This window comes from Ailuropoda melanoleuca, chromosome 9 (genome assembly GCF_002007445.2).
Source record: "Ailuropoda melanoleuca isolate Jingjing chromosome 9, ASM200744v2, whole genome shotgun sequence".
In the NCBI taxonomy this organism is placed as follows: domain Eukaryota; kingdom Metazoa; phylum Chordata; class Mammalia; order Carnivora; family Ursidae; genus Ailuropoda; species Ailuropoda melanoleuca.
Window position 1 is genome coordinate 26,413,048 of NC_048226.1, and position 24,456 is coordinate 26,437,503.

The 24,456-nt window shown below is 40.4% G+C and overlaps 1 protein-coding gene across 2 annotated transcripts in view; it reads right to left on the reverse strand.

Moving 5' to 3' along the window:
• The window catches only part of OCA2 (OCA2 melanosomal transmembrane protein), a 437,584-nt gene that overhangs the window by 150,849 nt on the left and 262,279 nt on the right, over window positions 1–24,456 (reverse strand). For both annotated transcript variants that reach the window (XM_034667989.1, XM_034667990.1), the window contains exons 20-21: window positions 12,098–12,157; window positions 11,387–11,491 (exon numbers count right to left, since the gene is read on the reverse strand). In XM_034667989.1, the coding sequence (XP_034523880.1) occupies window positions 11,387–11,491; window positions 12,098–12,157 (165 nt within the window). The remainder of the gene's footprint in view (window positions 1–11,386; window positions 11,492–12,097; window positions 12,158–24,456) is intronic.

Genomic DNA, 24,456 nt, shown 5'->3' on the forward strand with positions numbered 1-24,456 from the left:
TCATGGACGGTGGAGGACCCTCAGCCTAGGCACTGCAGGGACTCTAAGGGGCATTCTCTTTGGGAAGGGGAAAGCCCCTCACAAAGGAGTTGTGCACTGCCCCAAGGGGCTGACTTGAAACCTGAGAGCTTGCCAGTCCCACAGGGATCCAACTGCAGGAGCTCTGCCAACCTAATGGGGAAAACAGCATTTCCATGCTGCTGTCGTTTCTGTTTCTCTAACCTAGTGCATTCTTAGCTTGCACCATGATAGAGCTGGGGTTCAAGCCCAGACCCACTTTCTCCAGAATCTGACCTGTTAATTGCTACAAATGCTCATGTTACTAAACCTAGCTGTAATCTGCTGGACCAGGTTCTAACCTCCACATTACTTTGATCCTGGATGTTTTAAGAAAATATGAATGAAGGGGGAGGTTAAGATGGCGGAGGAGTAGGGGACCCCTTTTTCAGCCGGTCCCCTGAGTAGAGCTGGATAGGGACCAGACCAGCAGGAATATCCACGGAATCAGCCTGAGATGCAGGAAGATACATCTGGATCTCTACAAATGAACATCTCCCAGCGCTGAGTATCGAGGTACGAATCGGGGAGCTGTGAAACCGCGCACAGATATCGGAAGCTAAACAGAAGGGGGAGGGAGCCGCCGTGTCACGTACAAGGGGGAGCGGACAGACCGCGGACCCGCACGCTTGAGACAGCAGGCTGAGAAGGGAGCTCCGGGAGCGCACGCGGGACGGCTGGCAGTTGGCGGGCCACCTGCACGGGGGAACAGGCGGACTCACGGACGGCACCCGCGAGACAGCAGACTTAGAACGCGGGCTCCAGGAGCGCACGCGCAGGGCGGCTGGCGGGCCACCTGCACCAGGGAGCGGGCGGACCGCGGACCCGCACTCTGGAAACGGCAGACTGAGTCCGTGAGCCGGGAGCGTGCACCACCAAGCATCTCACGGAGCTCCGGAGCTCCGGTGTGCTCACTGGATCGAGGCTGAGACCGGGAGCTCCGGGAGCGTCCGCGGGGCGGCTGGCGGCTGGAGGGCCACCTGCACGGGGGAGCAGGCGGACTCGCGGTCAGCACCCGTGAGACACCAGACTGAGACGGGGAGCTCCGGGAGCCCGCGCGGGGCGGCTGGCGGCGGGCGGGGTTGGAAACACAAAGGACAGAGACGTGCCGGCCCTGGAAGTGAGGGCTGGGACGCCGGGTGTGGGGCGCACAGCCCGGGATGCTGCAGGGTTGAGCAGCACCAACAGAAACAGAGTTAAAGTGGCCAGAACATCAGTGGAGAATGATCCACTATCCCTCTGTTCTGAGACAGAGGCTGAATTTCAGCCGCTGCTGCTCTTTCAGAAGAAGCATAGCAAACCGCCAGGGAAAGCCGCCAGAGAACAAAAGCCCGGAAATACCGGCTCACAGGGTGCCCATCCCCATCCCCCCTCGCAAGGGACACAGAGACTCTACCCAAACAGGGTTTTCTGAGTACCTGCAGGCAGGCCCCTCCCCCAGAAGGCAGGCTGAAAAATCAAGAAGCCCACAACCCGGAGCGCCTGAGTGGCGCAGTCACCAAGCACCTGTCTTCGGATTAGGGTGTGATCACAACGCTCCGTAAGGAGTCCTTCATCGGGCTTCTCCACCGGGAACCTGCTTCTTCCTCTCCCACTCCTCTGCTTGGGTTCCCTTTCTTGCTGACTGTCTCTCTCTCTCTCAAATAAATAAATAAACTCTTTAAGGAAGAAGCCCACATCCCTAAGATCTCTATAAAACAAGGGCGCACGGCCTGGGTCCCAGTCAACACTTGGGCTCTGGACAACCCTGCAATCTCTCTTCATCAGAATGACGAGAAGGAGAAGTCCCCCCCAGCAAAGAAAAGATAATGAGTCTGTGGCCTCTGCCACAGAATTGGCCTCGGCCACAGAATTAATACATATGGATGTATCCCAATTATCAGAAATGGAATTCAGAGCAACAATGGTCAAGATGATGAGTAAACTTGAAAAAAGCATCAGAGAAAGCGTTGCTGAGAATATAGAATCCCTAAGGGCAGAAATGAGAGCGAATCTGACAGAAATTAAAAATTCTATGAGCCAAATGCAGTCAAAACTAGAGGCTCTGACGGCCAGGGTCACCGAGGCAGAGGAACGCGTTAGCGAATTGGAGGATGGGTTAGTAGAAGAAAAAACGAAAATAGAAGCTGGTCTTAAAAAAATCCACGCCCACGAATGTAGATTACGGGAGATTACTGACTCTATGAAACGATCCAATGTCAGAATCATCGGCATCCCTGAAGGGGTGGAGAAAAACAGAGGTCTAGAAGAGATATTTGAACAAATTGTAGCTGAAAACTTCCCTAATCTAGCAAGGGAAACAAGCATTCGTGTCCAAGAGGCAGAGAGGACCCCATCCAAGCTCAACCAGGACAAACCTACGCCACGGCATGTCATAGTGCAATTCGCAAATATTAGATCCAAGGATACAGTATTGAAAGCGGCCAGGGCAAAGAAATTTCTCACGTACCAAGGCAAAGGTATCAGGATTACGTCAGACCTGTCTACAGAGACCTGGAATGAGAGAAAGGCTTGGGGGGGCATTTTTAAAGCTCTTTCAGAGAAAAACATGCAGCCAAGGATCCTTTATCCAGCAAAGCTGTCATTCAGAATTGATGGAGAAATAAAGACGTTCCAAAATCGCCAATCATTAACCAATTTCGTAACCACGAAACCAGCCCTACAGGAGATATTAAGGGGGGCTCTATAAAGGTAAAAAGGCCCCAAGAGTGATACAGAGCAGCAAGTCACAACCGATACAAAGACTTTAAAGAGAAATGGCATCATTAAAATCATATCTGTCAATAATCTCTATCAATCTAAATGGCTTAAACTCTCCCATAAAACGCCACAGGGTTGCAGATTGGATAAAAAGACATGACCCATCCATTTGCTGTCTACAAGAGACTCATTTTGAACCCAAAGATGCATTCAGACTTAGAGTAAGGGGATGGAGTACCATCTTCCACGCAAATGGACCTCAAAAGAAAGCTGGAGTAGCAATTCTCATATCAGATAGACTGGATTTTAAACTAGAGGCCATAGAGAGAGATACAGAAGGGCACTATATTATTCTTAAAGGAAGTATTCAACAAGTGGATATGACAATTATTAATATATATGCCCCCAACAGGGGAGCAGCAAGATACACAAGCCAACTCTTAACCAAAATAAAGAGACATATAGATAAGAACACAGTAATAGTAGGGGACCTCAACACCCCACTATCAGAAATAGACAGAACACCCTGGCAAAAACTAAGCAAAGAATCAAAGGCTTTGAATGCCATACTCGACGAGTTGGACCTCATAGATATATATAGAACACTACACCCCAGAACCAAAGAATACTCATTCTATTCAAATGCCCATGGAACATTCTCAAGAATAGATCATGCTCTGGGACACAAAACAGGTCTCAGCCAATACCAAAAGATTGAAATTATCCCCTGCATATTCTCAGACCACAACGCTCTGAAATTGGAACTCAACCACAAGGAAAAACCTGGAAGAAACTCAAACACTTGGAGGCTAAGAACCATCCTGCTCAAGAATGACTCGATAAACCAGGAAATCAAAAAACAAATTAAACAATTTATGGAGACCAACGAGAATGAATACACAACGGTCCAAAACCTATGGGATACTGCAAAGGCAGTCCTAAGGGGGAAATACATAGCCATCCAAGCCTCACTCAAAAGAATAGAAAAATCTAAAATGCAGTTTCTATATTCTCACCTCAAGAAACTGGAACAGCAACAGAGGGACAGGCCTAACCCACTGACAAGGAAGGAGTTGACCAAGATTAGAGCAGAAATCAATGAATTAGAGACCAGAACCACAGTAGAGCAGATCAACAGGACTAGAAGCTGGTTCTTTGAGAGAATCCATAAAATTGATAGACCACTGGCAAAACTTGTCCAAAAACAAAGAGAAAGGACTGAGATTATTAAAATTATGACTGAAAAGGGAGAGGTCACGACCAGCACCATTGAAATTGCAAGGATTATTAGAAACTTTTATCAACAGCTATATGCCAAAAAACTAAACAATCTGGAAGAGATGGAGGCCTTCCTGGAAACCTATAAACTACCAAGACTGAAACAGGAAGAAATAGATTTCTTAAATAGGCCAATTAACTATGAAGAAATTGAGTCAGTGATAAACAACCTTCCAAATAATAAAACTCCAGGCCCAGACGGTTTTCCTGGGGAATTCTACCAAACATTCAAAGAAGAAATAATACCTATTCTCCTAAAGCTATTTCAAAAAATAGAAACAGAAGGAAAGCTACCAAACTCATTCTATGAGGCTAATATTACCTTGATCCCCAAACCAGGCAAAGACCCCCTCAAAAAGGAGAATTACAGACCGATTTCTCTAATGAATATGGATGCCAAAATCCTCAACAAGATCCTTGCTAATAGAATCCAACAGTACATTAAAAGGATTATCCATCATGACCAAGTGGGATTCATACCTGGGATGCAAGCATGGTTCAACACTCGCAAATCAATCAATGTGATACATCATATCAACAAGAAAAGACTCAAGAACCATATGATCCTCTCAATTGATGCAGAAAAAGCATTTGACAAAATACAGCATCCTTTCCTGATTAAAACCCTTCAGAGTGTAGGAATAGAGGGTACATTTCTCAATCTCATAAAAGCCATCTATGAAAAGCCTACTGCAAGCATTATTCTCAATGGGGAAAAGCTGGAAGCCTTTCCCTTAAGATCAGGAACACGACAAGGATGCCCACTCTCGCCACTATTATTCAACATAGTACTAGAAGTCCTTGCAACAGCAATCAGAAGACAAAAAGGGATCAAAGGTATCCAAATCGGCAAAGAAGAAGTCAAACTGTCTCTCTTTGCAGATGACATGATACTCTATATGGAAAACCCAAAGGAATCCACTCCCAAACTATTAGAAGTTATAGAACAATTCAGTAAGGTGGCAGGATACAAAATCAATGCCCAGAAATCAGTTGCATTTCTATACACGAATAACGAGACTGAAGAAAGAGAAATTAGGGAATCCATCCCATTTACAATAACACCAAAAACCATACGTTACCTTGGAATTAACTTAACCAGAGACGTAAAGGACCTATATCCTAGAAACTATAGATCACTTTTGAAAGATATTGAGGAAGACATAAAAAGATGGAAAAATATTCCATGCTCATGGATTGGAAGAATTAACATAGTTAAAATGTCCATACTACCCAGAGCAATCTACACTTTCAATGCTATCCCGATCAAAATACCGAGGACATTTTTCAAAGAACTGGAACAAATAGTCCTTAAATTTGTATGGAACCAGAAAAGGCCCCGAATCTCCAAGGAACTGTTGAAAAGGAAAAACAAAGCTGGGGGCATCACAATGCCGGATTTCGAGCTGTACTACAAAGCTGTGATCACAAAGACAGCATGGTACTGGCACAAAAACAGACACATCGACCAATGGAACAGAATAGAGAACCCAGAAATGGACCCTCGGCTCTTTGGGCAACTAATCTTTGATAAAGCAGGAAAAAACATCCGGTGGAAAAAAGACAGTCTCTTCAATAAATGGTGCTGGGAAAATTGGACAGCTACATGCAAAAGAATGAAACTTGACCACTCTCTCACACCATACACAAAAATAAACTCCAAATGGATGAAAGACCTCAATGTGAGACAGGAATCCATCAAAATTCTAGAGGAGAACATAGGCAACAACTTCTATGACATCGGCCAGAGCAACCTTTTTCACGACACATCTCCAAAGGCAAGAGAAATAAAAGATAAAATGAACTTATGGGACTTTATCAGGATAAAGAGCTTCTGCACAGCCAAGGAAACAGTCAAAAAAACTAAGAGACAGCCCACGGAATGGGAGAATATATTTGCAAAGGACACCACAGATAAAGGACTGGTATCCAAGATCTACAAAGAACTTCTCAAACTCAATACACGAGAAACAAATAAACAAATCATAAAATGGGCAGAAGATATGAACAGACACTTTTCCAATGAAGACATACAAATGGCTAACAGACACATGAAAAAATGTTCAAAATCATTAGCCATCAGGGAAATTCAAATCAAAACCACACTGAGATACCACCTTACGCCAGTTAGAATGGCAAAGATAGACAAGGCAAGAAACAACAATTGTTGGAGAGGATGTGGAGAAAGGGGATCCCTCCTACATTGTTGGTGGGAATGCAAGTTGGTACAGCCACTCTGGAAAACAGTGTGGAGGTCCCTTAAAAAGTTAAAAATTGAACTACCCTATGACCCAGCCATTGCACTACTGGGTGTTTACCCCAAAGATGCAGACGTAGTAAAGAGAAGGGCCATATGCACCCCAATGTTCATAGCTGCATTGTCCACAATAGCCAGAACATGGAAGGAGCCGAGATGCCCTTCAACAGATGACTGGATTAAGAAGCTGTGGTCCATATATACAATGGAATATTACTCAGCTATCAGAAAGAACGAATTCTCAACATTTGCTGCAACATGGACGGCACTGGAGGAGATAATGCTAAGTGAAATAAGTCAAGCAGAGAAAGACAATTATCATATGATTTCTCTCATCTATGGAACATAAGAACTAGGAGGATCGGTAGGGGAAGAAAGGGATAAAGAAAAGGGGGGTAATCAGAAGGGGGAATGAAACATGAGAGACTATGGACTATGAGAAACAAACTGAAGACTTCAGAGGGGAGGGGGTGGGGGAATGGGATAGACTGGTGATGGGTAGTAAGGAGGGCACGTATTGCATGGTGCACTGGGTGTTATACGCAACTAATGAAATCAAACTTTACATCGGAATCTGGGGATGTACTGTATGGTGATTAACATAATATAATAAAATTAAATTAAAAAAAAGAAAAAAGAAAATATGAATGAAAACAAAATGAAATTATGTAAACAACAAAAGCAAATGTGAAATGCTTCTGACTTTTACCACCTGCAAGAGCATTTTTCTTTGTCAGGGGTTACAGCAGTCTGCGCTCTGCCCTAGCACCTCCTGCAGGGCACGTAGCAGGGAGGAGACTACAAAGACCTACAGGAAGAAGGTACATGAGAACAAGCCATGAAAAACTGACTTCCACACCAAAGCTGAATGTTAATACAGATAATGATGAGGATCCAAGAAGTCAGAGACAACCCACAAAATTATGTGCGTAAATTACCATCCTTTGAATTTAACATCCAGGACAAGAATAACCACATTTTTACTTGAAAATAGCCTGAGAATTCTTCCTGTTCAAGCAAATGAAGCCGAAAAGATAAGGTTTAAGTGGAGAAAGGCTGTCAGGGAATTCTCAGTCACTAGCATTGTATTGCAGGTTTCCAATACAGTTTCTAGTACAATGTACTGGGGAGATCTAAGTTGGTGCCTACAAAAACAGATCTGAGTTCATGTGTGGCTCCCACAGCTCCTTATCAACTGTAGATAGGAAGGGGAAGGAAGGTGAGGCACAGAGGTTAATGGGATTACACTGTATGGGAATATTTGTTAAGGCTGAGAAAGACAAATACCATATGATTTCACGCATGAATGGAATCTAAAGAAACAACAACAAATGAATAAACAAACAAAAAGTAGAATCAGACTTATAAATACAGAGAACAAACTGATGGTTGCCAGAGGGGAGGTGGGTAGGGGGTTGGGCAAAATGGGTGAAGTTGAATGGGAGATACTGGTTTTCAGTTATGGAATGAATAAATCACGGAAATAAAAGGCACAGCATAAAGCATACAGTTATGACATAATATTAGGAACATATTGGCACAGATGGTAGTTATACTTGTGGTGAACACAGCATAATGTGTAAACTTGTCAAATCACTATGCTGTGCACCTGAAACTAATGTAACATTGTATGTCAACCATGCTAAAAAAAAAAAAGAATACATTTAAAGCTATGACCACTGAGTAATATACAGAAGCATTGAATCATTATATTGTATAAACTAACATGCACTGTATGTTAACTATGCTTCAATTAAAAAAATAAAAATTAAAGGGGAGCCTGAGTGGCTCAGTCAGTTAAGTGTAAGACTCGATCTAGGCTCAGGTCTTGCCTCTCATGGTCGTAAATTTGAGCCCCACACTGGGCTCCATGCTGGGTGTGGAGCCTACTTAAAAATTAATTACTTGATTGAAAATCAAAGACAAAACAAAACAAAAAGGAAATATTTCCAAACCAATTGATGGAGAGCCACCATCCAAAACCCCCAGTGTCTCCCACAGCCTCAGCCATTTGGGCCCTGCTCTGCCCAAAGCGAGTGAGGAATTGACAATGACACACAGAGTAAGTGGAAAGGGGGCTTCACGTTTCCTGCTTCAGAGACTCCATGTCTGTTCTGATTGCCCTAAACAGTAATGATATATCAATATCAAATTGACCTAATAATGTTAAATATTGTTTAATAGTATTACCATTAAAGATTAGCAAAAGTCAAAATGAATAGGAGAGCCCAAGGAATAAGGAAAATTTAAAGGAGCAAATCTAATACCAAAAAGCCCTAGGGTGCTCTTCCAAAGCCAGGCTGTGCCGGTATTGTAATTTTCACTGAAGCCCCATCCAGCCAAATTAGAGAGATAAGCCCATCTATGATCTAGTTCTTTCAACTCTGGACACTGTGAAATAAGCAAAAATTCAATAGCACAATCTTGCCAGTTGGAATTTAAGTCTTTTGCATTTCCTGAATTATTTGGTGTTCTTCTCTGACCATTGGAAGAAGAGAAATGTCATGAATAAATGTGAATAGTGCTTCCTACCTGCTGCTCTCAGCTCATGGTTGACAGCATGAATACTGGAGGAATGCCCCCCCAACCTAAAGACACACCCTGGAAAGAAGATACCATCCAGGAAGAGGTGGGATTTATTTCGTCTCTCCAACTCACTGCCTTGGAATAATGGAATCATGCTCATAATCTTCTAAAGAAAATCTGAGTAGACGACTCACAACCTTGTCAGGCACAGCCTCGGTTTCCTTACCAGTGCGTCTGCCAGCATTCCTAGTCATTGGAAATGCTGAATGCATCTGTCAGCTTTCTGACCCTTAATTAAGTTTCCACACATGTTAAAATCTCCACAGACATGTGTCCTATTGACCTGGAGAAAGATTTTGGATAGAGCGTGTTCTCACAGCAGAATGAGGTTGGGCTGAAACACAGGCTGTCCTCTGCTTGCTGGGCAGCAGGGACCTGTGTTGCAGCTCCAGTGTTTTCACTGTGTTATCTGATGACCACAGGCAGCCAAACCTATCTATACCCCTGTATTGACCTGACAGCATTTCCACAGAATTTTCTTGGGTCTTCTTGTTCAGCTCCCATGAAAACAGCAAAGCTGAGAACATGGGAATATCACCAACATAAAATTCCACCCACCAGCCAGAGCTGTTTAGGTCCTCCAGACTAAGGTGAAAACCTGGGTCGCTCTCCATGTTCTCCTCTAATGCGGCCACTATGGACACCGCCTGCCAACCTGCTGAGTCACAGAACAGAATTGGCAGTTTTAGAAAGTTGCATGCCAATTTATGCCATAGCTGTATCTTTGGTCTCTCAGCATTTGGTGTCTGTCCATCTTGAGTCACAGAAACCAAGATCTTTCCCTTGGTCCCTTCCATAGCATGCCATCGAATGAATGGATATGCCCCAGACTCATGAGTGTAGTCCTCTCAGTACAGGGAAGGATGGACATGATCCTGGAGGTTAGGGAAGGAAGAGTATGTCACGTTCATCTATGTTTCATTTCTTAAAAATAAAACAAACAAGAAAACCCCAGGCAAAGAGAATACAATGTTTGAATTCCCTCATTTTGGTTGGTGAGTATATAGATATTTGTTATACTATCTTCCATGATTGTCTTGATTTTTTAAATTTAAATTTTAGGTAACAAAATTAATTGTTAAAATGAAAACATCAAAAGCGTCATATTTTTTTAAATGGGGAAGCCTAAATTTCTAACAATAGGTACCCTCTCATCCACTCCCAGAGAAGCTCTGGGTCCTGAAACCTAGAAGCTTCCCCAGGAGGCAGGGTGTAGCTGCTTCATGAACACGCAGAGCCCCAAGGGCAGATCAGGGTTTGCTGTGGCCGCACTGTGTGGCCTCATGGGTTCACATAGGCTGGGTTTTCTAGAGATACCTCATCTGAGAATGGAAGGCACACACAAGCTGACCTGGCATTTCAGAAGCCCAGGGCCCAGCTGCCTTAGTCTGCTGGGAAATGCTGCTGCCTTTGGCCTTCTGCAGGGCCACAGCCTCACAGCCACAGTCATGATAGTGCCTGCTGAGCCCAAACCAGAACATTCAACAACATCTGTACAACTTCTCTAACTCAGGACTCCATGACAAAATAATAACAGCCACAAAATTAGCTCAGAATTACCAAACCCAGATCATGGAAGAATAATAGCTAGGTAACTAGAGCGTCAACCTGCAGACCATCTCAGGCAATGAGTGAGTGACATCGAGTGCCAGGTCAGCCTAAGTTCCTGTGAAAGAGAGAAGCACTCCCTACTCCTCACTGCCAGGTTCTCTGCTCTACTCCCTTGGGTCCCACATGATTCCTAATGTGATACAAGGGGGTGAAGGTGATGGGAGCCCCCTTGCGCAGGCTGTTATGCAGGAGTATGGTTGGGCCCTCAACGTCACAAGAACAGAGAAAATTCCCCTGTCCAGAGTCCAGTCATGAGGAGTGTTCACACATGCTTAGCACACCTGGAGCCTCAGGTGTTCATGACAGGACACCAGGTTCCTGTACGCAAGCTCCCATTCCTGCCTTTACACAGTCACACCAGGGATTTACAGTTCTGCGTACACCTATCAGTGATATCAGAAGACACAGCAGAAACAGGGCTCGTCATCCTTGTATAAGGCCTTTCATGTGTATCCCAATCTCAGCTCCAGTCAGGACCACGCAGAGAACTCAAAATCCAGCCCAAGCCAAGCATGAGAAGCCACACAGGCCATTAGAACAGCTTCTGTATTCACAGGGAATAAAGGATGAATGTCTTCAACCAGCCTGTCTTTGTTATCTTACAATTTTCTTTAAAAAAGAAAAAAATAAACAGATTGTCTTTTCCATGAGGTGTGGCAGCTCTCAGTTGGGCTAACCCTGAAACAACTAATTACCGATGCACTGCCCATGAATTCCAGCCTACAGTGTGGTCTCAGCACCCCTGGCCCAGCTGGCCCCAAGCTTTGCCACATCTTTCCTCTAGAGCTATGAGTGCAGCAAAGGGACAAGGTTCATTCCCTGCTTCCTCTGGTGAGCCCAGATTGTGTCCAGGCTGAAATTTGGGTCCTTATCACATGGAGGAATGGTGCAACTCACCATTGTTGCGGTGAATGGGATGTTGTCAATCAAGGATGATGCAATGGCTGAAACCCAGACTACCAGGATGATGGCAGTTGCGAGGCGCTGATCCTCTGGGACCATCTGGAAAGGAGCAAATAATAGCAGTGCTACATATTATAGCAGCATTGATAAATCACACACACGGATGATGTGATGATAGGACATGTGGGACTCACAGGGCTGTCAGTCTTTCCCTTTCACCTAGGAGAAGACCAAGGCAGAGCCAGGTGTGCAAACAAGACCAGCCTGGGCTTTCTCGGCTAATACCAGGAGACTCACCTGGGTCTATAAGAAACTGAGGAGAGTGATTCCCAGCCACACCCAAGCCAACTAGCCCCTGGGGAGGCGAGAAGGGTGGCCTCATTTTTGGTGGCAGCACACACTGGTTTCACAGAACTTATCTCCTGGCAGAGCCCTGGGGCTGTGCATTCACTTACTAACACTGGTGTCTCTATTGCTCTCCTTCTTAGACGGTTTTTAACTGAAGGCTAGTATCAAAATTGCAGGCATCTGTAATTATATATCCTTTGGAAAAAGTCTTCCTTCATCTCCAGGCTACACAGGACAAAAAATGTTCCCTGCTATAATTTTTACATAATTCGTGACCTATTCTTACCAGATTTTTTTTTTTTTACAAAATCAAAGTAACAGTGGCTGAAGCACATTCTATTGAAGTATTTAATGTACCTTTATTAGCAAAGCAGTCTGTTCTCCAACATATTCTATTAAGTGGAGATGTGCCAGTGCCTAGAAGAAATGGATATATGATGAGAAACAGTTTAAAACTGAGCATATATGCAAATTTTTTTTAAAAAAAGTGTCTTTAAAATGAAAACAAGTGAACATAAGGCAGGTCCAGGCTCTCATGTCTTTTAATGGATGAGACTCAAATACTCAGTCTATAAATAATTTACTATCAGATAGGCACACTGAAGATTCACTGAAAAGAAAGTACAATACCACAGGCAGGAATTTCTCATTGATTTATGTTACTGTCCACGTTAAATTTAAATTCGAATGGAATGCCATCTCCTTAGGATCAGTGTATAGGAGCACTCTTCAACTATACATAATGAAATGTCACTCCATATAGGTCTTTCAAGTAAGTTGCATTCCAAGTTTCTTCTTGAAGTTCAACATCACATAGTTTTAGAAGAATCAAAGAAAATGCATGGTTTTTATAAGTGTCAAAGAAAGAAAGTAAATATTTACTTAACTGCAGCACGCAATTATTTTCTCAGTACTAGACAGATTGAGAAAATTGTGTCCAAGGAAAGGTAAGAGAGAGATTAGATGAAGGAGATGTAAGTGCAAGAGCTGTCCTGCTCAGGTGCTGCCTTGGTCCCAGCCATGGAAGGGATGCTGGGCTGCTCACAATGGATCCCGGGCAGTAAGCACCGAGAGAGAACCAAATGTGGGCATGACACGGCTGCCTTGCACCTCTCAAATATGGCCTTTGCACTGTGATGTCACCATGATGAATGACTATAAATACTGAAAACATCAGCTTGACCATGTTTAAATACAAGTTTACAACTACCCTATCCATGTGTAGAGCTGTTTGCTAGCCGTCATTTAAAATGCTGTGGAACCTAAATGTTGGGTTTTTTTTTTATCATAATTCTCAGCCAAGTTTGCTATTATATCAAGAAAATCATAAGGATAAATGCATTTAGATAAATCTGTTCATAAATCTAGTCAGCAGTGTTGACATTAGGAACTAAATCATTCTTAATTGTGGGGGCTGTCCTATACATTGTGGGATGTTTACCATCCCTGGCTTCCAGTCCCCAGCATGACAACCAACAATGTCTCCAGGCAGTGCCAATGGTGCCACAGAATCAGCCCTAGCCACCTGATAAGAATCACTGATTTATAATAATCCATAAATAAATAGAATTTTTAATTTGCAAAACAATTAACTCTAGTCACATCTTTTCTTTCATTCTATACTACTGATTGAAAGAAAAGCCAGAGGTCTAAACCAGATTAAAATTTCCTGCTAGATATCAAATAGAGATGATTATGTATGTGTGTATAGACACACATACGTATACATAAATACACATACACAGTATTATGTCCACACCTTGATATGTGCCTATAAACAACTATCTACTTATATATTTAGTGCCGTATATTAACCCACATATCAAGGCTCATGGTATGCAGCGTAAGACAACATAAAGGAAAATCTTCAAAATACTTGAACATTATATCTAATAACTCAGTTCAAAGTAACTGATTTCTTAATTGAAAAAAGTCAAAATAGAACTATTTAATAAGAACTCCTTTATAAAATGACAAATGAAATAAATATGTGACTCTTTACCAAGCCCTTCAGACTGGATGACATACATTGTTCTATTTTCGATTCACTGACCTTTTCCTTTGTAATATTCATTCTGTTATTGAAGCCATAAAGTTTTTTTTAATGGAAATGTTGTATTTTTAAGTTCTGACCTTTGCATTTGCTTCTGTTTTACAATTTCTGTTTCTCTCTTAAAGATTCCTATCTTTTCATTCATTTCAAATTTCCTTCTCTTTACCTCATTGAGCATGTTATAATAGATACTTTTTTATTTTTTAATTTCTTTTATTATGTTATGTTAGTCACCATACAGTACTTCATTAGTTTTTGATGTAGTGTTCCATGCTTCATTGTTTATGTATAGCAACAATGTCTATAACAGATACTATATATTTTTTCATTTCAACATCTGGATCATGTTGCAATTAAGATCTATTTATTGTTTTTTTTCCTTGTAGAATTAATTATATATTCCTCATTCTTTGTATGTTGAGTCCTTTGGCATTTCCTAGACATTGTCAATGTTAAGATATGTAGACTCTGGGTCCTGTTATAATCTTCTGGAGATTATTCTTTTCTTTCCTTTTTCAGTTAGAAGTTAAGTTCAGACCACAATTTCTGTCTCACTTTCCATGGATAGTGGTTCAAATTCATATTTTCCATGATAGTTTCAGTCTGTCTCACATATGCTGAGTTCGGCACTTGGAAACTTGTGCATATGGTTCAAGTTTCTGTTGAGTTCTTTAAACCTTGCTATGTTGATTTGTGCCTGTCCAGCATACAGGAGTTAGAGACTTGTATGAACAACTCTAAATTCAAATAGTTCTCCAGGCCTTCACTAGGCTGGTTTGGGTCTGTGCCATACATGTATTATTCAGAATTGTATGTTCATGCACAGAATTGGGGGTGTGGGATTCCCTGGCTCTCTTCTCTGAGATTCCCTCATTCTTCAGCCCATGGGTGCTACTTTCCCTGGTTTCTCTGGGTGGAAAGATGAGGAAACTATGGGAGTGCTGGGCATTTATGCCACCATGCCATGCTATGACTGAGGCTTGCTGTCCTGGAGGGAGGTCTAGGAGAGAGAAAAAAATCACCTCAAGGGGGTAACTTCTCCAAGTATTAACTCCCTTCCACAATCCACCTGGGTTTGTTTATTTTTCAGAGTCCATGGATACTTGGTTTTTGTATTTTGCCCATAGTTTCAGTTGCAATCAGAGAGAGGAATAAACTTTAATAGGTTTATACCCCCAAAGAAAAACTAGAATTCAATATTCTTTCTTATTACATAACTCAGTTAAAATACTCTTCCTTCAGGTAACTTCTAGATTAAAAAATAGATTAAGTGTGCTGTTTCTCCACTGTCAAATCCTCTGCAATTGATCAGTGGACCCCTAATCACCACCCAGGGATCTGGCAGGGGCATAGCTAGACTTTGTGTCCATCCTAGAGCCCTCTGCTGGGTAACGGAGGTCAGCATGAGAGAAGGATGCGAGTCAACATGAATCCTGTCAGAATTTGAAAGGAAATGCTTAAAAGTCCCATGACCATCAATTGTACCAAGGTGGAAACACAAGTATATTAGTATTCAAGAGGTCAAATAGAAAGTCATGTGCTCCTTTTATCAGATACCCTCTGATCTACCTTTCCCTGCTGGTTTCTTCTTTTCTCATGGTATCTCATCTTATTTCAAAATCATCCCCATCAAAATCTGACCTGATCGGAAACACACACACACACACACACACACACACACATACACACACACACATCCTGATTTTTAAAACCTCTCAAACACATTGAAAGTTCTGACATTTTAACAGCTGATATATTCAGTTATTTTCACAAACATTTGGAATACATTATAATTGAAATTATTTTAACTGAACTTAATTCACAGCACTATTTTTAGAGAATGTCACAGTTAGGTTAGAAACAGATTACTGAACTTGATAAAGAGCTCATTATAAATCCTTTTTGCTGCAAACATCCAAAAATGAAAATACCTGTGTGTCCATTTTTCCCCAGAATTATGCATGTATCTTTCCAGTGAACTCACCAACAATCTTGTCTGTAAATGACCTTTGTGTTCAGGTGCCTCACAGAAAAGTGAGACGACCACGCTCATTCTCTAAAAATAAACTTCTTATGTTGTTCCTTCACACTGAATCAGAGATCCATTGAAGGCATTTATAACTTCAAAACTAATTCTATCTGTTTTCATATTCCATGGAGGAGATACATTAGGGGAAACTTGGATACTTATTGAAAAAAGCTAAAGCAATAAAACTGAACAGAAAATTTTATTAAGTATTTTTGGGAGCAATAGTGGTGTTTTCCTATGTTTTCATTTGCTTAGTTTTATTTTTTAAGGGGGTGGTTTCTATATTTGTTATTTTTTCCCCAAAGGCAAGAAGAATGAGCCATTGGTATTTTTGAACTTATAATCTGAATATATTGGTAGTCAGTCTCCGCCCCTCAGGTGTGGCTACTGTGCTCTCTGCCAGAACTCCTCAAAATTGATTTTTCCAGTGAATTAACACTCTTTCACTCATTCACATTATGTCTCATTTGGTCTTAACATTTCTTAACACAGTTGAGAATATAAGAAATATATGACTTTAATGTTATAAACCTCAGGGCTTATGCCAAAAAGTAATTTATATACAAGAAAATGATGGATAGCCAAAGGGAACTTGGAATGTTGCAGTGAAGTGTGGTTTGGAATTTGGCATGAGTTATTAACTATTAACATGAAATTATTACATGAAACCTACAAATTAGAGCCTTTATCCCTCTTATTATTAGCACTATTATTATTTTCAGTGACAGACTCTTGGCATAGCTAAAGATGTCCTACTGACAAAGACACAAATAAATCTAGATGCACAGGAAGACTTTCCAAACATCCTGGACACCCAAAGAAGGAAATGGACACAAACATGAACATGCCTAAAAGGATAACTCATTGCTTAGGAACCAAGAAATCGCCAAAGCTTCCTAACACTGCTGAGACACTGTTTTTTTTTTTTTTCTCTTTCTTCTCAGGTTAAGACTTATAAAAATATCCTCACAAGAAGCCTTCTTAGATGAATCCATCCAAGAATGACTCTCCACACAGCACCTGTGATAATTATTGTGAATGACTATTATATCTCTGGACACACAGTTCCATTTATAAAATAAGTCTTTATAAATGTAAAATCCTCATAAAGCAATATTCCACATTGCTCAGTCCCATTCATTCCTTTATTTGTTTGACAAATGCTTACTGAGTACTTATCATGTGCCAGGCACTGTTAGGCAGCCAGCAGCATGCTCAGGAGGAGCACCCAGATAGAACTGACAAGGACAAATACACATTCACCTAGTAAGAAGGCCATTGAGTCTGGATTCAGTGAACAAGTGAACATTCAATGGAATATAATGTGTGAGTGGTAGCAGCAGCCAGATCATTCACGTTTAATAAGCTATGGTTGAGGATTTGGATTTTATTTTAAGTGCAATGAGGACAACACACTGCTGTGAAAGCACCAAATGTTTTTGTTCTTGCCAAACATTCTGAGAAAATGAATGGCATTTGCAGCAGTACACAAGGATGTCTGCTGCTCAAAAGTTTTTCCAGAAAGATCCAAGAAGCACTTGAAGCTAACTTTTCAAAATCACAGGGCAAAAGTGGAAACAGTGTCTCCTTCACGATTCTCAAACCAAAACCTACCACCTGAAAAGTCAATAAATCTACTTGCTGTCTCTCAAATCCCTAAAACAGCCAATTCTTGTTTTATTCTTAAGATTATAGGTAAAGATAGGTTTAGCTATTTTTTTTAATGTTTAAGCTAATAATTAAGAGAATACAAGTATTATCTATAGCTTCAAAACACATGGGAAAATAGATTCAAAGGCATTTTAACAATATACTTCATCAGTAGATGGGAGAAGGAAATATCAAGGAAATACAACAGTATATCAAATATAGGACATAACAGTGAATAGTTTAGAATTAGATCCAAATGTATGTTCTTTACTGCAAACCAACTAAAAACAAAATGACAGACATTAAAAAATAAGTGAATGAGCAATTTCAGGAGACTTCCAGTCCAAAGGAGACCCCCTTCTACCTGCTCATCTCTGCTAAGCACAATTATAAATCCTGGAAATAAATCAAGAGACAACTAAAGGAGAACTCTTAAAGGTGATAATAGGAAAGCAGTCCCCCAGGATAGGAAGAATGATCAGCAGCAGGACATTATCCATCTCCCAGAACCATTTTCTGATCCCCCTACCCCTACCCCAACATAGCAAGAGAAGGCAGCCACATGGGCCTGTTCCTCTCCTGGGTGGAATGGGATCCCTCTGACAATACCAGGTGATCATGGCTCCCCTAATAAGGAATATCAGTAGAAGTCCTGACAATAAAGATGGTCAGAAAAGCTGTCCCTCTCCTGCTGAGAAACACCTTGTAGGCACTCAGATCCTACAGAGATGCCACCATAACACAAACCTGGGATCTCAGTCCTTTGGAGAGCAGCCTGAAACCCCCTTCTCCACCAAGAGACACCTAAGGCAGCTGTGGGACACTGGTGGAGGTATCCTATCAGAGTGCATGGCCCAAACAATGTTCTGAGGCCACAAAAGGAAAGGGGATCCCACTATAACAAACACCCACACAGGAGGCCTCTTCATTCCTGCAGGCCTGAGACTCCTCTTCTCCAACACAGAGAAACCCAGGCAGCCCAACCTAAGGAAATCCCTCCTACCCCTCTTTGAAAATTAAACTGTCATTAAAACCATAGACCACAGCCCGGAACCTGAGGGCTAAACTTAAAACAGAATGACTGCCTGCTGAAATAAAATATTTCGGTATGACTCAGAATCCCCTAAAATAATGGATAAAATATTCAGGATACAACCAAAAGTCACCTGTTACATCAAAAACCAAAAACCAAACCAAAACAAAACAACAAATGACAAAACAGCTTGAATGACAAAGGATAATCAAATTGACATCAACACTGAGATAAATCAGATGTTGGATTATCTAAACAGGATTTCAAAGCATCCATCATAAAAATGTCCCAATAATTAATTACAAATTCTTTTCAAAAAAACTTTAAAAAAATTTAAAAACAGAGTGAAGAAATAGAGCTTATTTTTTTAAAGGACCACATGGAAATTATAAAACTAAAAAATACAGTAAGAGGAATCTTAAATAAAAAATTCTTAGTATGAAGTCAAGGTAGAGTGGATAGGACAGAGGAAAGAATCAGTGAATTTGGAGACAGATCACTAGAATTCACCCAATCTGAACAGAGAGAAAACAAATTGGAAAAAAAAGTGAGTAGAGCCTCAGACCTATGGGATTACTAAAAAAATCTAATATCCATGTCATTTGAGTTCAAGGTGAGAATGAGTGTAGGGTTGAGAAAATACTCTATGAAATAAAAGCTGAAATTTCCCCAAATTTGGCAAAGATACAAACCTGTACACAAATCTCTACAGATTGTTCAAAAACCTGAGCAAACCCCAGGAACATGGTAACAGGATGAACCCAAAGAGATCCACATCAAGACACACCATAAACTTCTGAAAACTAAAAGCCGAAACCAAAAAAAAAAAAAAAAAAAAATACTGAGAACATCCAGACAATTCCATATATTTCCTATAAAGGAACAGCAATTTGAATGGCAGAAAATTTCTTATCTGAAACCATGAGGGCCAGGAGGAAATGATACAGCATTTTTTGATGGATTAAAGAAAAGAACTGTCAACGATACATTCTATATCCAGTGAAACTATCCCTCAAAAATTAAAAGAAAATAAGGATACTCTCAAATGAAGGAAAACTAAAAGAATTTGTTACTAGTAGACTTACCCTTAAATATTGCCTAAAAGGAGTTCTTCAAACACAAAGGAAATTATAAAGAGAAGAATTCTGAGGTATCAGGAAAGAAAAGAAGCAATAGAGTAGAAATGTGTGCATACCACAGACTATTCTTTTCCTCATGGGTTTTATATATTATATTTTATAATCAAAACAAAAATTATAATAACATCGATAGTCAAAATAGTGATAGTTAAACACACAAAGTAGGTTAAAGAAATCTCAATAGAAATGAGGTTTTCACACTTCACTCAAAGCAGTAAATGATAATAGCAGTAAACTCTAATAAGTCACAAATGTATATTGTAACTCTCGATGCAACCAGTACAAAAACTATACAAAAAGATAAAATCAAATATATTATAAATAAATCAAGATATAACCCAAAAAAGCTCAAGGAAGTCAAGTAAAGAGGAACATAAAAACTAGAAACAGGGGGCGCCTGGGTGGCACAGCGGTTAAGCGTCTGCCTTCAGCTCAGGGCGTGATCCCGGCGTTATGGGATCGAGCCCCACATCAGGCTCTTCTGCTATGAGCCTGCTTCTTCCTCTCCCACTCCCCCTGCTTGTGTTCCCTCTCTCGCTGGCTGTCTCTATCTGTCAAATAAATAAATAAAATCTTAAAAAAAAAAAAAAAAAGAAAAAAAAACTAGAAACAGAAGAAATAAACAGAAAATAAAGAAGTGGTAAATTTAAATCCTAATTTAAGTAAATTTTAAAATTAACCCAACTACATGTTATTTGCAAAAAAATCATTTCTAAGTCCATAATATGGGAAGATTGAAAGTAGAATGACAGGAAAAGACATATCACACACACAAAAATTAAATGATTATATTAGCTAGATTTAAGAACAAAGAAAATTAGTAGAGACTAAGAAGGTCATTAAATAATGATAAATATATCACTTCAATGGAAAGACATAACAATCCTAATGTGTACACAGGGAATAATAAAACAGCAAAAAAATGGTAGAGCTAAAAGAAAAAAATAGACAAATACATACTTGTAGTAGGGAGCTTCGACAACCCCCTTTTAGCATCTAATAGAATTACTAGATATAAAATAATGGAAGATACAGAAAAACTGAACAACACTGGACCAAAAAGATTTTATTCACATATACGGAACATTCCAGCCAACAACAGAATACACTTTTTTTTCAAGTTCTCGTAGATTTGCCAAGAGACCATATTCTGGGTCATAAAACAAATCTCAACAAGTATTAAAGGATGGAAATCACAGACTATGTTCTCCAACCATAATGATGGAATAAAAATAGAAATCAGTAATAGGAAGACAATAGAAAAATCTCTAAAACATATGAAAACTAAACAATATACTTCTAAATAATCCATGGGTCAATGAAGAAGCCACAAAATAAAATTTAAAATATAGATAACTGAATGGTAATAAAAATACAACATATCAAAATGCATAGGATGCAGCTGAAGCAGAACTGAAAGGAAATTTTATAGCACTAAATGTTAACATTAGAAAAGAGGAAAACTTTCAAATCAGTAATCTAAATTCTTACTTCAAAAAATCCAGAAAAAAGGAGCAAAAGACACCAAAATGAAGCAGAAGGGAGGAAATAATAAAGATCAGAGCAAAAATCAAAACATTAAAATATAAGCACAATAGAGTGAACCAATGGTGGGGAGGAGGCCTTTCTTTGGGAAAAATCAATAAAATTGACAAACTTATAACAAGACTGACAACATGCAAATAGATACAAAATTACCAATATCAAGAATGAAATATAGAATTTCACTACAGATATTGTAGTCATTAAAAAATAGTAAAAGAATACTATTGGGGCACCTGGGTGACTCAGTGGGTTAAGTGTCTGACTTTGGCTCAGATCATGATCTCAGGGTCCTGGGATGGAGCCCCACATTAGACTCCACACTCAGCGTGGAGTCTGCTTCTCGCCTGCTCCTTCTGCCCCTGCCCCCCACTCGTGCTCTACTTCTCTCTCAAATAAATAAATAAAATATTTTTTTAAAAAATAACACTATCAACAACTTTATGCCCATGACTCCAATAACTAAGAAGAAATGGACCAATTCCTCAAGAAACACAAAATATCAAAACTTAACTTAGATAAAATAGATAATCTGAATATCTCTTTAACTTTTAAAAAGGTCAACTTCATAACTTAAAATCTCAAAAAGAGAGAGAGAGAAAGGAAGGAAGGAAAGAAGGAAAGAAGGGAGGGAGGGAGGATGGAAGAAAGAAGGAAGGGAGGAAGGGAGGGAGGGAGGGAGGGAGGATGGAAGGAAGGGAGGAAGGAAGGAAGGAAAAAATCTCTGGGTTCAGATGGTTTCATTGGGGAATTCTACCAAATGCTTAAAGAATTAACACCAGTTCTATACAATCTTTTCCAGAAAATAAGAGGAAAGACTTCTCAACTCACTTTATGAAGCTTAAATCATAAAAAGATAGTATAAAAAAACTACATATCAGTGTATCTCATGAACTCAAATACAAAAATTTCTGGCAAAATGTTAAAAAAAAACTGAACTCACAAATGTATGAAAAAAATTACATACCATAAACAAGTGGGATTTCTTCCAGGTATGAAAGACTGGTTTAATATTTGAAAATCTACCAATGTAACCAACCAGATTAATATGTTTAAGGAGAAAAATCATATGATTTTCCTGTGAAGCCTCAGAAACAACACCCTCATTTTAGACTTCCTCTGAAACCTCCTGCCAACACTGAGTTCAGACTGCTGGTCTCCACAACTGTAAGAGAATCAATCTGGGTTGTTTAAAGGGCTTTTGTAATTAGGTTGAAAAAAATACATGTTACAGATAAAAATTTCCTTTCTCATCCTGCAAGGCTTCAACTAGCCCCATCATTTATTGACTTTCAGATTTCGCTTTCCAATCCTTGGTTTCCTCCCCAGTTCCTTTGACAGGAATTCCTATTGCAATGAAGGAAGTACATCATACCAGAATCCACTGGTCTTAATATTTGCTCCACTACCCAGAAACACTAGACTCAATAGAATGGTGGCCTGCTGAAGGTTCAGCTGCACTACCTGCTGCTGCAACACGAAACTCTGCAAAGTTGGGGTGTCCTCCTACATTATGCAGTGTATGCTTTAAACAAATGAACAATATATATGTCTCTACCTCCTGAATACCTACTGGAAAGCATGAGTGCAGGAACCAAAGGGTAGCGATGGGAGGGGTCGTTTTTGCTATTATACCCAGTAATCCAGTTAATGAATTTTTGCTCCCTGTCTCTACAGTCTTGAGCTCAGGAAATGCAGCTAACAGAGAGCACAATGAAAGTGGTGTTATGTTGGAAGCTGAGAGCATCCTGTGTCCTTTTGGGATCCTCATATGCTGTAACCATCAAGCAGACAAGAGGAGTCCCTCTGCTATCCAGGAAGACCAATCCCAATTATCAGAGGGAGCTGGGCTGCTATTCCCTCATAGGGGCAAGGAGAACTGTCCAGAAGTGGGGCATTCATGTAGGTGAATGCATTCTGTCAGTCCTAATCCATGGACACCTGGGTACTCCAGTGAAGACATGACCACCGAGGACTCAGATCCTATGGGAATGAAGGTGTGGGTCACCTCCAACAATGAATAAAATCCATGTAGCTAAGGTGGTAGCAGGGTAAGGCAAAGATGGCATTAAAGAAGGAAGCCGGTTAACAATCCAGACTTCATGTCAGCTCTAGAAGCTGGGATGGAAGCAGATATGCATTATGATATTTCACTGCTTCTTCCCCCACCCCTGCCCTTTATTACCCATTGCCATATATGAAGAGCACTAGAGTAGCTAACACTTCAAGTTTTGGGTATAACTGAATCAACATCACCCCACATTGCACAGTAGCTGATGGAATATTATGCAACTCTTGTGTTGGGGACAGGTGGTTTTCTCCTGGACTAGGATAAAAATAGATCCTAACAGTCACAAGTGTGGGACTGAACTGGAACAGCCCACATCTGCCCCCAGCACACTCTCAGCCTTCTCCTTGGCTCTGTGCACCTGGAGGCCGTGCTTCCTGCCCTACCTCAATCAAGGTCTTCTATCTTCTAGACAGTCTTGTGTGGGTCTGGCCAATGGAACACACTGGCAGAACTCCACAGTTGGGAGGAACAGGGTCAGGGTATTTAGACTCGTGGCTCCTTCCTGGCCAGGTTGCAGACTATCAGGAGCATCCTGCTACAAACCAGGGCTGGGCAGCCCTCTCCAGAGCTGCAAATCCCAGCTCTCCTCTCACCCCTTTGGTCCATGCAGCAATGACTTCTCTTCTTATCTGGTGCAGAACTTCAACACACCTATTCTTTCCCCAAACCCTTGACCTTCAAGTACATAACCTCTTTCTTGCTGAGACCCTACACAGCAAGAGGAATCAGGAGTCATCCAGTTTCAAAAATGCTCTTTACAGAGCTGTTTCAAGTGGAGAAAAAGTAGAAAATATCCAAAATGCCAGCTGAGTATGGCATAGCCATATGATTTTTTAGATGATATAGCAATACGTTTACAGAGAAAAAGTTTAGAAGCAAGTTATTAGAGAATATGTATAATTGTGATGTGGAAAAGAATTTAATTATATTTTAATTACAAATTTATGCATATGCATAAATGATTCTAATTTTTTAAAAAATGATTCTAATTTTGTTTTAAGAAATAAACATACATATAGAAAATAAAAAGGCTATACAATAAAATATTGGTAATTCTCAAAGGTGCGTAATGCATAGGTATCTTCTTTTTATCTAAATTTTCCAACTTTAATAAGTGTGAGTAGTACCCTTTTTGTTAAAGTTAATATTCTGAAATTTGAATTTTTTTCAAAGAAACTATTAAGTGTTTTAAACACTTA